The 18,665-nt window shown below is 41.0% G+C and overlaps 1 protein-coding gene across 1 annotated transcript in view; it reads left to right on the forward strand.

Annotated features, from left to right (window-relative positions):
- LOC117080652 (phospholipase A and acyltransferase 5-like) overlaps positions 1 to 18,461 on the forward strand; it is a 30,329-nt gene extending 11,868 nt beyond the window's left edge. The window contains 4 exon segments of the mRNA XM_033205865.1: positions 12,611 to 12,732; positions 15,592 to 15,733; positions 16,270 to 16,291; positions 16,294 to 18,461. Of these exon segments, the coding sequence (XP_033061756.1) occupies positions 12,611 to 12,732; positions 15,592 to 15,733; positions 16,270 to 16,291; positions 16,294 to 16,361 (354 nt within the window). The 3' untranslated portion in view covers positions 16,362 to 18,461.
- Positions 18,462 to 18,665: the final 204 nt, after the last annotated feature.

Consider the following 18,665-nt stretch of genomic DNA (forward strand, 5'->3'; position numbering starts at 1 on the left):
TGAAGACAGAGGCATCTGCTTAAAGCAATATATTCTTATTGCTATCTGAATAGAATATTGCTATCTGAATATCTGAATCACAAAGAAAATACTATTTGCTATTGTTCCTTTTTAGTCTTCTCCAAAGGATGAGAAAGATCTCTCCTCCACTTTCCCTTTCTTCACTTACTCTCTTGGCTGCTTTCTGCTCCTCTGTATCCGTCTACATCACTCACACGCTGTCTTCCCAACTCTTAGCTCTCAACCTCTTCTGTATACTACCAGCTTCCGGGTTTTATGGTGGGGGATATCCCTATTGCTCTCCCAGGGCTTATGGCAAAAGAAAATGAAGTCCAGTTTGAAGTCTCCTGCAATATCATTCCGCTTTCAGGGTGAGAAACCTGGTTTGGGGCGCCCTCTAGTGGATATATGGCTGCCATTACATTTTCCCTTTAAGTAAGGCAGAAGAAAGAGTTAGTTTGTTGGCAGGGGCAAAGGGGTGGTTCTGGTCCTAGCTCCACCATGGACTTGCTGTGGGACTTTAGACAAAGCACTTCCACTCTCTTGGCCTCAGTTCCTTCCATGAAATATTGTAGTGTATACTGTTTGCTTGGTGCTCACAACAACTCATTCCTGCAAGTGGGCAGGACTTGTGGAATGGCTGAGTGCAGATCTCAGCAAATCCTCTTTTCCCAAAACAATTATAAAGTTAGACAAAATTGCCAAAGACAGTCATTTAAAGACTGGAAATTTGACCAAAGGCATACAACAAACTGAGAAGGGTTAATTTAAGAAAGTCCATCCGTGGCCGGGCGTGGGCTCAAGCCTATAATCCTAGCACTTTGGGAGGCCAAGGCAGGCAGGTCAGGAGATTGAGACTATCCTGGCTAACACGGTAAAACCCCACCTCTACTAAAAATATAAGAAATTAGCAGGGTGTGATGGCGCTAGTCTGTAGTCCCAGCTACTTGGGTGGCTGAGGCAGGAGAATCCCTTGAAACCAGAGAGGCAGAGGTTGCAGTGAGCTGAGATCACGCCACTGCACTCCAGCCTGGGTAACAGAGCAAGACACCATCTTAAAAAAAAAAAAGTGTACTGGTTCTCAGAATTTCAGAAAGAACAGTGGAAGTCTGTAGTGTTTTAGCATTGCCCCCTCACCTCCAGCTGTGTGGTTGTGGTAAGGAAGTTCTATCCAGGTGGGTGGGGCTTGTGGGAGGGAATGGCAGTGGCAGCAGAGGGTGGCTGACTTTACTTCCATGCCCAGGGATGTTGAAAACAATAGTTATCTCAGTGACAAACAATCATGGAAGACCAAAATTGCAGCTAGCTTGAGGTTGCAGTACTGGTTAGGACAAGCAATAGGCCAACAGGCCAGCCAAAAATTTAACATGGAAATCCACGTAATGATACAATGAAAGAGGGGTCTTGAAAAGCTACCACATGTATCTGGTGATCTGAAAGGTATGCATAAGGCTGCATACACATTCACATTCAGGAGAGACTGAAGACTTATAAAAATCTGCAACTTTGAATGAATTCTCCAAGTCACACAGAGATCCACTGACAAAAGGTGAAACCTTCCCGGCACAAGGTGTGGCTCAACCTCTGGCCAGTCACTGGCTGCCCATTAAGCTATGCTGATCTAAGCCGGGCTTAAAAACAAGAAACCGGGTACGGTGGCTCACGCCTGTAATCCCAGCACTTTGGGAGGCTGAGGCGGGTGGATCACAAGGTCAGGAGTTCAAGACCAGCCTGACCAACGTGGTGAAACCCTGTCTCTACTAAAATACAAAAATTAGTTGGGTGTGGTGGCGGGCACCTGTAATCCAAGCTACTCAGGAGGCTGAAGCAGGAGAATAATTTGAACCTGGGAGGTGGAGGTTGCAGTGAGCCAAGATCATGCCATTGCACTCTGGCCTGGGCGATAGCGTGAGACTCTGTCTCAGGAGAAAAAAAAAAAACCTCTAAGCAGATGTCTCAGTGGTTACATGCTGTGAGAGAAACAGACATCACGGAACCAGTCCAGGCAGGTCACTAACAAGCAAACAGCAACATCCATCAGCCCTGGTTGGGTGGGGAAGGAGATCAGAACCCACAGTTGCTATATGTTACCTAGAATATCCAGTTTTTCAACAACAAATTATGAGACATGCAAAGAAACAGGATAGAGTGACCCCCCCCCCCCACAAAAACAGTCAATAGAGACACTTTCCTAGTGGGCCTACATGTTGAATGTAGCAAATACTTCTCAACAGCTATTATGAGTGTGTTTAAAGAAGTAAATCGGCCGGGCGCGATGTCTCAAGCCTGTAATCCCAGCACTTTGGGAGGCCAAGACGGGTGGATCACGAGGTCAGGAGGTCGAGACCATCCTGGCTAACACGGTGAAACCCTGTCTCTACTAAAAATACAAAAAACTAGCCGGGCGAGGTGGCAGGCGCCTGTAGTCCCAGCTACTCCAGAGGCTGAGGCAGGAGAATGGTGTAAACCCGGGAGGTGGAGCTTGCAGTGAGCTGACATCCGGCCACTGCACTCCAGCCTGGGCGACAGAGCGAGACTCTGTCTCAAAAAAAAAAAAAAAGCAAGTTTGAAGAATTAAAGGAAAGTGGAATGACAATGATTGATCAAATATAGAATCTTAACAAAGAGGTAGAAATGATAAAGAAGCACCGAATGAAAATCCTGGGGTTGAAAAATGCAATGGCCAAAATAAAACATTCACTAGAGTGATTTAACAGCAAATTTGAGTTCCTAAAAAGGAAAAAGAATCAGCAAACTCAAAGCTGGATCAACAGCAACTATCTAATATGAAGAGTAGGAGGAAAAATAAAAATAAAAATGAACAGAGCCTCAGAGGCCAAGGAGACATCATTGAGCAAACCAGCAAATGTGTAATTGGAGTCCCAGAAAGAGAGAAGATAAAAAGGCAGAAAAAATACCTGTATAAAAGATACCTGAACACTTTCCAAATTTGATATAAAACATTTATCTATACACCCAAGAAGCTCTGTGAATATCTAGACATGTCATTCAAACAGATGAAAGCCAAACACGAAGAGAATCTTGAAAACAACAAGAGAAAACAAGACTTTTTCTATACAAGAGGTGCACAATAAAAAACAATAGTCAACTTTTCATCAGAAGCAATGGAGGCCAGAAGGCAGTGGGATGATGTATTAAAAGTGCTGATAGAAAAAAACCTGTTAACCAATAATTTTATATCCAGTAATATATCTTGCAAAAATGAAGGTGAAATAAAGATAGTCCTAAATGAATGAAGAATGAGAGAATTTTTGCCTGGCACACTTGCCTTAAAAGAAATAGTAAAGAAAATTCTTCCAGTGGAAAGAAAGTCACACCAGATAGCATTCTAAGCCACATGAAATACAAAGCACTAGTAAAGGTAATTATGTAGGTGATTATATAGAAGAATATAAATATATATTTTATCATTTATGCTGACCAATTTGAAAGGTAATTGAATAAAACTAGTTATAAATCCTATTCTTGGTCTTATAACATGCAAATACATAATAAATATAATAGTAATAGCACCAAGGAGAGGGACTGATATGAAGCTATATTAGATCGATGACACCAGACAGTAAGTATCTTAATCAACAGGAAGAAATGGAAATGGTAAAGTGTAGTTAATATAAATGACCATAAGTATATTTTTTCCTTTTTCTCTTAACTAATTTAAAAGACAAAAGTTTGTATAAAGCAATATTTGTAACACTGTCTTCGGTTTATAACATATATGGATGTAATATATCTGACAATAATAAAGGAAGGAAGAAGGAATGGAGCTAATTTTAAGTTTCCATATTCTACAGGAATTAAGTTAGTATTAATCTAAAATAGATAGCAATAAGTCAAGATGCATATTGGAATCTTTAGAGCAACCACAAGGAAACAATTAAAAATGTTATTAAAAAGTTAACAGAGGAATTAAAATGATCATTAGAAAATACGTATTTGATACAAAAAAGAAGGCAAAAGAGGAACAGCGGAACAAAAAAGACGGATACAGCGGAAAAAAGAAGACTGATAGCAAATTACAGTCATAAATCCAACTTTATTAATAGTAACATTAAATGTGAATGAATTAAACACACCAAAAAAAGGCAGAGATCATATGACTTAACAGAACAAGATCCAGTTAAATGCCATCCACACGAGACACACTTTAGATCTAAAGTCACAAATAGGTTGATGTAAACAGTGGCCATAGCAGGAGTGGTTGTACTAATATCAGACAAAATAGACTTTAAGAGAAGAGATATTCTTAGAAAAAAGTGGGGTCATTCTATAATGACAAAGGGTTAATTCATCAGGAAGATATAACAATTATAAACATATACATATCCAACAAAATAATCCCAAAAAGTATGAAGCAAAAACTGATAGAAATAAAGGGATAAATTGGGAATTCAGAAATAATAGTTGGGAAACTTCAATACCCCACTCTCCGTAGTGGATAGAACAACTAGACAGAAAATCAGTGAGCAGATAGAAGATGTAAGCAACTCACTGACGTGACTGACATTCATAAAACATTTCACTCAACAACAGAATACATATCCTTCTCCAGCACACATGAATGTTTTCCAGGATAGACGCTCTTCTAGGCCATAAAGTAAGTCTCAGGAAATTTGAAGGGATTGAAATTCTGCAAAATATTTTATTTGATCACATGAAATTAAATTAGAAATTAATAACAAAGTGATATTTTGGGAAATTCACAAGTATTTGGAAATTAAACAACATACATCTAAATAATGTCAAAAAAGGAACAAGGAAGTTAGAAAATATTTTGAGCTGAGTGAAAATGAAAATAGAACTTATCAATTTTATGAGATGCAGCTGAAGTGCTTAGAGGAAAATTTATAGCTGCAAATTCCTGTATTAGAAAAAAAAATCTCAAAATCAATAATCTAAGTTCCTACCTTAAGAAACTAGGGAAACAAAGCAAACTAAAACCAAAACAAGCAGAAGTAAGAAAATCATAACTACTGGAATAGAAATCAATGAAATAGAAAACAGAAATCAATAAAACGAATGAAGCCAAAAGATAGTATTTTGGAAAGGCAAAACAGACAAACTTTTAGCTACACTAACCAAGAAAAAAAGAGCACTCAAATTGCCAAAATTGGGAATGTAAGGAGGCTCACTGTCAATCTTATAGACATAAAAGGGAATACTGTGAAAAACTGTAAGCAAACAAATTAGACAACTGAGATGAACTGGGTAAGTCCTAGAAAGACATGAATTATAAAACTGGCCAAGAAAAACTAGAAAATCTAAATTGAATTAATAAATAAAAATCTTTTCACAAAGAAAATCTCATGCCCAGATGGCTTTGCTCAAGAATTCTACCATGCATTTAAATAAGAAAAATTACCAATCTTTCACAAACTCTTTCTGAAAAGAGAGGAAGAAATGCTTCCCAACTCATTCTGTGAGGCCAGTATTACCTTGATACCAAAGCCAAGATATCTCAAAAAAAGAAAACTACAAGACTAATATCTCTTATGAATATACATGTAAAAACCCTCAGAACAATGCTAGCAAGCTGAATCCAGTATGTATATAAAAAGGATTATACACAATGACTTAAGATTTGTCCCAGAAATGCAAGTTTGGTATAATACCCCAAAATCAGTTAATGTAATATACCAGGGCGGGGCGCTTTGGCGCATGCCTGTAATCCTTGCACTTTGAGAGGTGGAGGCTGGCGGACCACTTGAGGTCAGGAGTTTGAGACCAGCCTAGTCAACAAGGTGAAGCAAACCAAAAAAATTACCCGGGAGTGGTGACACACGCCTGTAGTCCCAGCTACTCGGGAGGCTGAGGCACGAGAATCACTTGAACCCAGGAGATGGAGGTTGCAGTGAGCCAAGATTGCGCCACTGCACTCCAGCCTGGGCAACAGAGTGAGACTTCCTCTCAAAAAAAAAAAAAAAAGTTACATATCATGTTAATAAAGGATAAAAATCATATGTCATATCAATACCTCTGGAAAAAGCATTTGACAAAATCTGCCATTCATGATAAAAAACATTCTCTTGACCTCAGTTAGAGGGAGTTTCCTCAACCTGAAAAGGGCACCTTGGAAAAATTTGTAACTAACATATTTAATGGTAAGAGACTAGATCTAGCAAGGCAACGATCCCCACTCTCATCACATGTATTCAATGTATGTAGAAAATCCTAAGGAATCAATCACATACAAGTGTACTTCAGACATATTGTGGGTTTGGTTCTAGACCATCACAATAAAACGAATATTGCAAGAAAGTCATAACATAAAAGTTATGCTTATATTATTCTGTAGCCTATTAAGTTTGCAATAGCATTACATGTAAAAAAGTACATGCTTTAATTAAAAATACTGTATTGCTAAAAAAATGCTAGCAAAGCGAGCACATGCTGTTTGAAAAAAGGCACCAATTGACTTACTGATGCATGGTTGTCACAAACCTCTAACCTGTAAAAAATGAAATTATCTGTGAAGCACAATAAAGCAAAGCACAATAAAATGAGACATGCCTGTACTTACAAAACTATTAGAATTTTTTTTTGAGACAGAGTCTTGCTCTGTCACCCATGCTGGAGTGCAGTGGTGCAGTGGCACCATCTCAGCTCACTTCCACTTCCGCCTTCCAGGTTGAAGCGATTCTCGTGCCTCAGCCTCCCAAGTAACTGAGACTACAGGCGTGCACCACCACTCCTGGCTAATTTTTTTTTTTTTGTATTATTATTTTTTTTTATTATACTTTAAGTTCTAGGGTACATGGGCACAATGTGCAGGTTTGTTACTTGTGTATACATGTGCCATGTTGGTGTGCTGCACCCATCAACTTGTCCTTTACATTAGATATATCTCCTAATGCTATCCCCACCCCCTCTCCTCCCCGCAATAGGCCCTGGTGTGTGATGTTCCCCTTTCTGTGTCCAAGTGATCTCATTGTTCAATTCCCACCTATGAGTGAGAACATGTGGTGTTTGGTTTTCTGTTCTTGTGATAGTTTGCTGAGAATGATGGTTTCCAGCTGCATCCGTGTCCCTACAAAAGACACAAACTCATCCTTTTTTATGGCTGCATAGTATTCCATGGTGTATATGTGCCATATTTTCTCAATCCAGTGTGTCACTGATGGACATTTGGGTTGATTCCAAGTCTTTGCTATTGTGAATAGTGCTGCAATAAACATGCGTGTGCATGTGTCTTTATAGCAGCATGATTTATAATCCCTTTGGGTATATCCCCGGAAATGGGATGGCTGGGTCAAATGGTATTTCTAGTTCTAGATCCTTGAGGAATCGCCATACTGTTTTCCACAATGGTTGAACTAGTTTACAATCCCACCAACAGTGTAAAAGTGTTCCTATTTCTCCACATCCTCTCCAGCACCTGTTGTTTCCTGACTTTTTAATGCTTCCCATTCTAACTGGTGTGAGATGGTATCTCATTGTGGTTTTGATTTGCATTTCTCTGATGGTGAGTGATGATGAGCATTTTTTCATGTGTCTGTTGGCTGTATGAATGTCTTCTTTTGAGAAGTGTCTTTTCATATCCTTTGACCACTTTTTATCAAAAAGTTTTTTTGTTTGTTTTTTTCTTGTAAATTTGATTGAGTTCTTTATAGGTTCTGGATATTAGCCCTTTGTCAGATGAGTAGATTGCAAAAATTTTCTCCCATTCTGTAGGTTGTCTGTTCACTCTGATGGTAGTTGGGGTTTCACTATGTTGCCCACGCTGGTCTTGAATTCCTTGCCTCAAGTGATCCGCCCACCTTGGCCTCCCAAAGTGCTGGGATTACAGGCAGGAGCCACCGCGCCTGAGCCACATAAACCATTAGAATTAATAAATATGTTCAGCAAAATTGCAGGATACAAGGCTAATGTTCAAAAATCAATGGAATTTCTGTATATTACAAGTGAACTATCTGAAAATGAAATTAAGAAAATAATTCCATTCATCATAGCATAAAAATAGGAATAACTTTAACAAAAATGTTAGGCTACAAAACATTGGTAAGGGAGATTGAAGATTTAAGTACACAAAACAAATTCCATGTTTGTGGGTTGCGAAATAGCTGTAATCTTAAGGTGGCAGTCTTCACCAAATCGATCTACAGATTAAACACAATCCCTGTCAAAATATTTTTTTTGATATCCATTCATGAAGCGATCCTAAAATTTACATGGAAAGACAAAGGACCTGAGATAGCCAAAGTGATATTGAAAAAGAACAATGTTGGTTAGGTAAAATGTGGTGCCTCCATATAATGGAGTAACTGACACATGCTGCAGCAAGCATGAATCTCAGTGGCATTATGCTGCTCATGTAAATTCAGCTTGCTCTCTCTAATGTCTCTGTGTGTGTGGATGTAGGATTATTTACTTAACTGGTGCTTATTAATGGCTGTTTGGGCTGTTTTTTCTTTCTTTTTTTTTTTCTTCAGCTTTTAAGTTCTGGGGTACATGTGCAGGATGTGCAGGTTTGTTACATAGGTAAAATTGTGCTATGGTGGTTTGTGCACAGATCAACCCATCATCTTGGTATTAAGCCCAGCATCCATTCACTATTGTTCCTGATGCTTTCCCTCTTCCAACCCTCACCCCAACAGGCCCCACTGTGTGGTGTTCCTCTTCCTGTATGTCCACGTGTTCTCATCATTCAGCTCTCACTTGTAAGTGAGAACATGCGGTGTTTGGTTTTCTGTTCCTGTGGTAGTTTGCTGAGGATAATGGCTTCCAGCTCCAACCATGTCTCTGCAAAGGACATGCTCTCATCCTTTTTATAGGTTGCATAGAATTTCACATTTTCTTTATCCAGCCTATTAATATTTTTTTAAAACAGTTTTGTTTAAAAAATTAAGTTCACCTGTAATCTTAAATCAGAATTTCAAAATGTACTGCATTTAAAATGATTTACTACTAAAATTCAAAATGTTTTTCTCTCACTATCATGTAGAAGAATATTACTCTGAATACCTACCTCTTGCTTCACTCAAACCATGTTGTAAGTCAGCCACAAGGAGCCTCTTCACTTAGATTTTCATTGCACACCTTGCATTTCAATGTCCTTACTCTTCTATGGAAAAGGTCATAAATCATGCCCACCTGATGAAAACGAATCTCTCATAGATCTGATGCAACAATCATGGATCACGTACTTTCACGTAAACAGTGGGAATGAAGGAACAGCATGAAGTAATTTGAGAATTAAATGACATTTGCTTTCAACCAACTATAATTTTTTCAAGGGAAAACAAATACTTTGTAATTACAACTCTTCAAAAAAGTCTTGTTTCTTGTAAAGTTATATACAAAAAAGCCTGACAGTTTTAGCTTTCAATTATTTTCCGTACTCTACACTCTGATTTAGTGTAATGTGTGAAGTGTTGGTACCTTAGTTCTTTCTATGTGAATCCTCTGATGTTTACAGAGACTTAATGTTTGATAAAATATGTTTTTCACATTTACTGCATCTGCAAAAGTATCTTTTAGTATGATCTCTCTGGCATTCTCCACGCTGGAGTTTTTAAACAAATGTGTTTCTACATTCATTACGTCTGTAGGGTTTCTTTGCAACATAAATTCTCTGATACTCAACAAGGTTTGAACAACTGCTTTGGTGTTTTCCTCTGGTATAAAATGTGTACAATAAGGTTTGTAATACAAGTAAAGATACTGCAATCCTCTTTATATATGTAATGTTTTTCTTCAAAATAAATACTCTTATTCACTTTAAAGGCTTATATTTTCTGAAAGTTTTTTTTTTTACAGTAATTACATTTATAATGGTTTCATGAAGTATGAATTCTCTGATTTTGAGTAAGATGTGAGCAGATAGCAATGGCTTTTCCACATTCTTTATATTTGTACAATTTTTCTAAAGTATAAATGCTTTCCTCTGCAATAAGGCATGAACGTTAATTAAAAGTTTTACCATGTTACTTATATCTGTAGGGGTTTTCTTCAGTATGAATTATCTTACATACAGTAAGGTGTGACAACCATTTAAAGTCTTTGCCACGTTCTTCACATTTCGAGGATTTCTCACCAATATCATTTATGTTTAGAAAGGTATGAGGTGTGGTTAAAAGCTTTTCCACATTTTTCAGATTTGTAGAGTTTCTCTCCGGTATCAATTATCTTACATTTGAGGACCATTAAAATGCTTTGCCATATTCAACCACAGGGTTTCTCTCCAGTATGAATCTCTTACGTATAGTAAGAGTTGAAGACTGGTTAAAAGCTTTACCATATTCTTTGCATTTGGAGGGTTTTTCTCCAGTACGAATTATCTTATGTTTAGTAAGGCTTGAGATGCACTTAAAAGGCTTTGTCACATCCTTTACATTTGTAGGGTTTCTCCCTGGTATGACTTCTCTCATGTTCATTACGGTTTGAAGACCAGTTAAAGGCTTTGGTATATTCTTCACATTTGTAGGGTTTCTCCCTGGTATGACTTCTCTCATGTTCATTACGGTTTGAAGACCAGTTAAAGGCTTTGGTATATTCTTCACATTTGTAGGGTTTCTCCCTGGTATGACTTCTCTCATGTTCATTACGGTTTGAAGACCAGTTAAAGGCTTTGGTATATTCTTCACATTTGTAGGGTTTCTCCCTGGTATGACTTCTCTCATGTTCATTACGGTTTGAAGACCAGTTAAAGGCTTTGGTATATTCTTCACATTTGTAGGGTTTCTCTCCACTACGAATTCTCTCATGTTTAATAAGAGTTGAGTAATGGTTAAAGGCTTTGCCACATTCTTCACATTTGTCAGAGTTCTCTCCAGTGTGAATTATCTTATGTGTAATAAAGGTTAACAACTGGTTGAAGGTTTTGCCACATTCTTCACAATGGTGGGGATTCTCTCCAGTGCGAATTATCTTATGTTTAGTAAGGGCTCAGGACTGGTTAAAGGCTTTGCCACCTTCTTCACATCTGTAGGAATTCTGTCTAGTATGACTTCTCTGATGTTGAGTTAGGCATGAAAGCATGTGAAATAATTTGCCACATTCTTTTTTTTTTTTTTGAGATGGAGTCTTGCTCTGTCGCCCAGTCTGGAGTGCAGTGGCGTGATCTCGGCTCACCGCAACTTCCATCTCCCAGGTTCAAGCCATTCTCCTACCTCAGCCTCCTGAATAGCTGGAACTATAGGTGCATGCCACCAAGCCTGGCTAATTTTTTTTGTATTTTTAGTAGAGATGGGGTTTCACCATGCTGGTCAGGCTGGTCTCAAACTCCTGACCTCAGGTGATCCACCCACCTCGCCCTCCCAAAGTGCTAGTATTACAGGTGTGAGCCACGGCACCTGGCCAATTTGCCATATTCTTTACATTTGAAGGGTTTCTCTCCAGTGTGTCCTGTCTTATGTCTATTTGAATTCGAAAATTTGCTAGAGACTTTCACATATGTATTGCATTAAAATATTTTGCTCTGAGTAGTTGACAAATTAATGACATTAATGACGTTAATTAAGTCCATTATGACCTTTGTGCACTTTGCACTCACCCACACTTTTATAGCCTTTCCTTAATTGTAAATTTTCATGCTTACATTTTCCATATCTGTTTAGTATCACTTTTGGGAATGAGTCTTTTATACCCTGTTCTGGCCAAGGGTCTTGGGTGAAATGAGAACGTGTAACTGGGTGTTTCTCTACCATCTTGTGTCTCTCCATATTCCAGGGCTCTTTTCTTTGCTCCAAGTAGGTGATCCGGTCTGGTTTAGAGACAGCAATACCATTTCTAGGCTTCCAGGGGGTCCTAACATCTTAGCTATGGATTTCCAAAGACCTGCAGGTCACAGGGCCCCAGAAGCTGGGCCTCCAGGAGATGATAACACAGCAGTGAAGGTGAGACCTGGAGCTCTGGCCAGAGATTTCTTAAAAAGATGGATGCTCATCATATTTACAACTCTATGCCTACCTTTTCGTGTATATTCTCATTCTGTCTCTACCTGTCACACACACACACACACACAATAATAGAGAAGTTTGCAATTGCTGGGCAAGCAGGACTGAAGGGGCTATTAGTAACTGGTGGTGTGGGTGTGCAGAGGATGGGGGCACCCTCTGGGCTTCAGGTGGGTCTTGTGGGGGCCCTGCAGAGGGAATCAGGGTGCCAGCAGAGGCAGGAGGCCTTGAGGATCCTGGGTCTGAGGTAGAACTCTACTAGATGTCCACACACCACACTACTGACCATCATCCTGCCCACCCCTGGCCAGAAACTGCAGGAGAGCCTCTTGATCTTGCAGTGTCCCTCCAGCACCCTCTACTGAGGAGGTTTAACATCTTACTTGCTTTAAGGAAGAAATGCTTAAAGAAGTTTAGTCGTCTATCACAGGGTATATATTGGAGGGTACATTCACAGCTGCGAGGCAATACCTTGATAACTGGCACAGGTATCCTTGATGGCTTTAGTAATGTGAGTGGTGGTAGGAGGGGACTTCTTTGGTCCTCAGTGTGAAGAGAAATGTCTTTAGCTTGGGTTTCTGTGAAGCGATGAACCACACTGAGGGGACCTTTAGGCTGAGCTGTACCTGATCCTAAGACAAGGTCTCTGGAATTCCTTGGGCATGTGCCATGTATCTTTTGTTTTTCCATTATAGGGAAAACCAAGACCCAGACCTGGAGACCTGATTGAGATTTTTCGAATTGGCTATGAGCACTGGGCCATCTATGTAGAAGATGATTGCGTGGTCCATCTGGCTCCCCCGAGTGAGTGTGAATAGTATATTGAAATACTGATATTGAAGTTAGCCAAGTAAATAGAAGCACCGTTCATTACTGTGTTCCTCAGTTATTGCCATTCTTTAGCAACGGGAACCCTTGAAGCATGACTGGACCGTTGTTTACTGTGACAGAGCTTGGTCTCTCTTCACCAAAAACCACCGAGTGTCCAGGCCTAAGAGTGATACAAGTGTGAAGAGCGTGGCCCAAGTTCCCTGACCTCCTAGAGGGCCCTTTGTTGAAAAACACACGTTTTAGAACTTGAACTCCATTTTGTACTGACAAGAGTTGAGCATCTGTCCTCACCTTTCTGAGGATTCCCCAAGGAGGGTGCAGATGCTCACATGTTCTGATCATCATTTGTTTTCTATAGTCCTCAGACACTGCATCTGGCTTCTTGATCACCTTTGGCACCTTTGTCCTCACCTTGTCTCCCTGCCGTTCCAACACGCTCCGTGCTGTTTCACCCTCCATGTAGATAGAGCCCTCCTTTCATCTCTCACAGCTGTCTTAACATATGGCTGAGATTCAATTTGTGTTCATTAAATCTTAGTGGAGATTTGATGGGGGAGGAGGTGACGACAGTAGAGGGAGATTACAGCAAAATGGGAAACAACTGAAAAACTGGGTGTCTAGAACCGCTGGTCACAATGGTTGTCTCAGGAGATGAGGCCTGATGAGTGCTGGGGTGTGGGAGAGGAAGGGGTAGGGGGACCCTGTTGAATACCCTTGAATGCCCTTTGAATGCTGTCTCCTGTGCAGGTATTGCCAGTTCAAAGTTGAATTACAGAAGGGCACTATACCAAAGGCCTTTGGTCCCAGCTTGTTCTCAGCTGTCATCTCTGTGTCCTGTCTTCTTCCTCTGGCCCCGTCTCTCACCATGCTGGGATGTCCCATGGAGCAGAGACCCTTTCTCATTGCCTCTCTTCTCTGTCCCATCCGCTCGTACCCTTCCCGCTTCTTGTCTCAGAACCTACTCCAAGAATGTGATAATTCATCTCTTCTTTCCAGACTAAGTCCAGGAGTTTCCCTCTTGTGCAACCACAGAGATACTTATCAGTTATATCTTCCCCTACTCCTATCTTGCTCTCTCTGAAAATGAATTCTGCCATTTCTGCTCCTGAATGCTCAATTATCTACTACCAGCTTTTATAAAATCAGCAGATTTTCTTCAAATTTGTAAGAAAAGATCATGGAGCATTTCTTGCCCTTGGACAACTTATAAAGGGAAGGGTATAGACATTTGCATGTCGACACGGTTGTAGCAGAAAAACAGTACTGGCTTTAAATGACTATCCACCTAGCTTTGGGCAGGTTCCTGACCCTCTTTGAGTCTTTCTATTCTTTTTTCCCCCTCTTTCTTTGGAGACAGAGTCTCACTCTGTCACCTAGGCTGGTGTGTAATGGCATAATCATGGCTCATTGCAACCACAACCTCCTGGGCTCAGGCAATCCTCCTGCCTTAGCCTCCTGAATAGCTGGGACTTCAGGCGTGCATCACCACACCCGGATAATTTTAATTTTTTTGTAGAGAGGCGGTTTTGCTATGTTGCCCAGGCTGGTCTTGAACTCCTCTGCTCAAGTGATCCTCCACTTCGGCCTCCCAAAGTGCTGGGATTACAGGTGTGAGCCACCGTGCCTGACCAAAGACCATTTCTTCCTTAACAAAGCAGGGATAAGCAGAAGCAGATACCTTGTTGCTAAAATTGTAAACTAGTACTTTGTGGGCCACATCTTGGATACACACACACACACACAATTTTTGTTTGAATTACCTACCAATATTAAAAAATATAGAAATTTTATATAAAATTTTATATAAAAATATGTAGCTTCTCAGCTTCTCTCTCTCTCTCTTTTGAGACAGAGTTTTGCTCTGTCACCCAAGCTGGAGTGCAGTAGTGCAATCTCGGCTCACTGCAACCTCTGCCTCTTGGGTTCAATTCTTATGCCTCAGTCTCCCAAGTAGCTGGGATTACTAGGTGTGTACCACCACGTCCGGCTAATTTTTGTATTTTTAGTAGAGACGGGGTTTCGCCACGTTGGCCAGGCTGGTCTTGAATGCCTGACCTCAGGTGATCCGCCCGCCTCGGCCTCCCAAAGTGCTGGGATTACAGGCTTGAGCCACCGCGCCGGCCCTCAGCTTTTCTTTAACAGACAATTAATTGATCAGGCCACTGGGCTGGCATTCCTACTTGCTGACACTCTGTAGGGACATGCTGTGGCTTTGCAGGGGATAAGCGGTAGGTGTATCACCCACCTGCCTCACTCACATTACTCCCTGGCCTATACTGCATTTGGCTCTGTCATTTCCTCCCATATAGAGAAGTAATAAATTCATGTAGTTCAGTGCTTGTGAAAGAACTTTGAATCTTAAATATATGTAAAAACTTGAGCTGTTCATATTAATAGGTGATCCTTACTAAAACTCCATGAGATGAGCAGAGAAAGTATTTATTAGCGCACCCCCCCCGCCCTTTTTTTTTTGAGACAGAGTCTCACTCTGTCACCCAGACTGGAGTGCAGTGGCACGATCTTGGCTCACTGCAACCTCTGCCTCCCAAGTTCAAGCGATTCTCCTGCCTCAGCCTCCCAAGTAGCTGGGACTACAGGTACGCGCCACCATGCCCAGCTAATTTTTGTATTTTCAGTAGAGACGGGGTTTCACCATGTTGGCCAGGATGGTCTCAATCTCTTGACCTCATGATCCACCCGCCTCAGTCTCCCAAAGTGCTGGGATTACAGGCGTGAGCCACCACACCCGGCTTATTATCCCCCCCTTTAAAGAGATGAAAAAAGTTAAGGATTAGAAGATAACACAATTGTTCTATTTTTGTCTATGTTTCTTCTGTTGTCTAAGCAGATTGGGCTCACATTCCAATGTTGGTCTCTGCTGCTGCCAGCCCATCCTCAGAGCATTGGCAGCCTCCCTGCTGTGCCCTTTACTTTCTGCACCTTCCTCCTCTCTGCTCTGCATCCTCTCCAGACTGCACTCCATTCTTGTGAGGCTTTGCTCTAGAGTCAGGGGCTTGGTGGGCTCTGGTGTGAGAAACCTCCCATCCCATGAGAATTTGTACAAGAAGATCCCAAGGACTGAAGGCGTTACAAGAAGTCCTCTGAAGAAGCTTGGGCCCAGGAGTCATGAGGCCCAAGAACCCAAGAGCTAAGTTTGGACACGAATTTACTGTACGGCTCTGTGCAAGTGAGTTCCGTTCCCTGGCTCTTGGATCCCCTGTTTGTAGAATGAGGGCCTCAGTGACTGTGGTGCTGTGAGATCCTTTGCTTCTGAGCTCCACACTGGAAGCAGACCCTGGGCCAAATGGCACAGAGGGAGGAAGGAGTTGTCTCCAACAGTCCTGGCTTTTCTTGGTCTCTTGTCACTCTAGGAGTTTTGAACATATAAGATAGCGTGGACTGCTTCTTCTCTTGGGAATAGACACCAGGCAGGCTGGTTGCTGAATGTGTGGTGGGGTAGAGGTAGGGAGGGTGCAAGCCTAGGATTGGTACCGATTGTCCTGTGAACTGATGTGCCTTGCAGGTAGAGCACGCCCTGATGGAAGGAGGAAGGCTGTTGGAGCAGTTATTTCAGCTGTAGTGGATAGCATAAAGCCCAGACCAATAACTGCCTGAAGGTGATGAGAACTCCAACTAGAGGAAGAGTTACTGACACAAGCAAAAAGAACATGCTTCCTTCCCTTGCCTTCTCTCAATGCCTCCGATGAAGAAAACTGTGAACTTCTGGAAGAATCTACAATGTATCCAATTACCCTTCCAGAAATACATCCAATATATACAAGCATAGACCCACAGACTCTCAGGATGGGAAGGATCTGGTATCTAGTGTGTATCTCTTATGCGCCAGGCACTGTGCTAGGCATTTCATATACTGATCTAATTTCACTCTCTTTGTAGGAAGAGACCTTGCTTGTTTCTTAGGCTGATCTTGGTCTCTGATGCTTGAATGCCATCAGAAACATCCCAGAAGCCTCTGCTTGAATATTTCCAGAAACGAAGATGTCTTTTTCCAGATGTTCTTTTTATTGAACTAAAATGCCTCTAGCTTCTTTCTATTTATGATAATCCTGCCCTTTTCAAGCCATAGTGTAGCCTCAGGGGAGGAGGACCTTAAGAAAAACTGTGATTCGCTATTCAGGGCTATTCAGTACCTTAATCTAGAAACACATATCCCAAGAAATATTTTCTTTTTAGAATTATACATCAACTTTATTCCTTATTGTTTAAAAATCATCTATCAAAAGTATCGATAAGACAATTTATCTTGCTTTTCTACCTCATAATTACCCTAAAATGTGAAGTTTCTAGTCTCACTGATTTCAGATTAATATTTAAAATAATTTGATAAGTTTAATCAATTGAACTCTACTGTGCGAGTGAGGGAGAGAAAGGAGTTATTTTTGTGTTTTGAAGAATGTTGACAGGATGGAAGATCTGAAATTATGGCTGGGGATTGTAGTGACAGCTGGGAGCTGAAACCACCCAAAAAAAGCTAGAGAAGGGTTCTCTTTTGCCTCCAGAAATACCTAGAAAATATGAAGAATGTAGAAAAGAGCAAGATGGATCCCTCAAAGTGTTTCAGATAAGGTCCGTTGGGATCTCCCATACGCTTTGCTCCTATTGGAGAAAATAGACTCCCATTGAAACTCTTCCGATTTTTTTACCCTCCACTCTTTTCTTAGCAATCTACATTCGATGACCTCCTGTTCCCCAGCACCGCAGTCTGGGCGTCTGACTTCGTCTTCCCTCTGCACTCATTTCTGTGAATCATGACCAGGATGAAGCTGATATCCCTAGTTCCGCTTCCCCATTTCCTCTCACACTCCCCCGCCTGGTAATCAGTTGAGTTCCCAATATCTCTTCCTTCAGTCTCTATTCATTATATGGTCTAGGTTGAGACTTCCTTTGAAGCAGAACCTGAGTACCAGGAACTCATATTTTATAAAGTGTATTTATTCCTTTTAGCTGCAAACTGACCCAGCCATGTTTTAGTGAATGCTTTAATTGGAAGATGACTTTGAACTCATCGACCATATTAATCTTTCATCAAAACAAAATGGATGTTGTTTGATTAACAAAAAACTCCTCCACACCAAGGAGTGTTGAGTAACTTTTGCACAAAGGACTCATCCATCTCTTGCTTATGTTTGGGACAGAAAGACACTTTCTGCCTTTTTACTGGTTTGAACCCAATGGGACAGAGACTCCTGGAAAGTTTCAGGGCTCATATTCACTTGTTTGTCCAAAAAATATTTTTGAGAGTCTCCCAAGTGCCAAACCCTGGCTACTCTCACCTTTGCCTGAGCCCATGAGCAGTAGTCTGGGGGCTGGGTGTGAGGAATTCTGAGTCAGCTGGGAAGACACAGGGCACAGTGGACATGGGGCAAAGGTCACTTGTTGGACATTGGTCCCTTCCACTTCCAAGCTGTCCGTCAGGCTGAGAGATCTGGAATGCTTACCCCACCCTTTGAAGATGAGGAGGGGAGAGTTTCTTTAAAGTGTGTGTGTTTCTCTTTTAATCTGTAGTGGCTTCTGCATTTTAAGGTAGAAACTGAAATCTCTTCTTTGAGTGGGACCACTCGGGTGAGGCTTCTTAGTCTTGTTGATATAATAAAGCACATGCCCACTCCTGATGGAGTGAAGAGGAGACAATTCTAAGGCAAAGTAATCTGAATGCAAATGTTTCTGAGATGAGTTAAACGCGAGTCACTCGTTTGTGTGCTTATTTTTCACTTTTTGGGAATGGGTGGGTGATTGGGGCAGTGGCGGTCTTGGTTCACTTGGGCATGTCACATGGAGAATCAGAGAACTTGAAAGTGCTGCGTTCCTTAATGGTAGGGAGGCCCAGTACTAGTGGCACACGAGCCAGTAGGGGCTGGCACAATCCAGTTATTTTGCTTAATGATAGAAAGAATGACA

Source organism: Trachypithecus francoisi, unplaced genomic scaffold (assembly GCF_009764315.1).
Source record: "Trachypithecus francoisi isolate TF-2019V2 unplaced genomic scaffold, Tfra_2.0 Lachesis_group8, whole genome shotgun sequence".
Taxonomy (NCBI): domain Eukaryota; kingdom Metazoa; phylum Chordata; class Mammalia; order Primates; family Cercopithecidae; genus Trachypithecus; species Trachypithecus francoisi.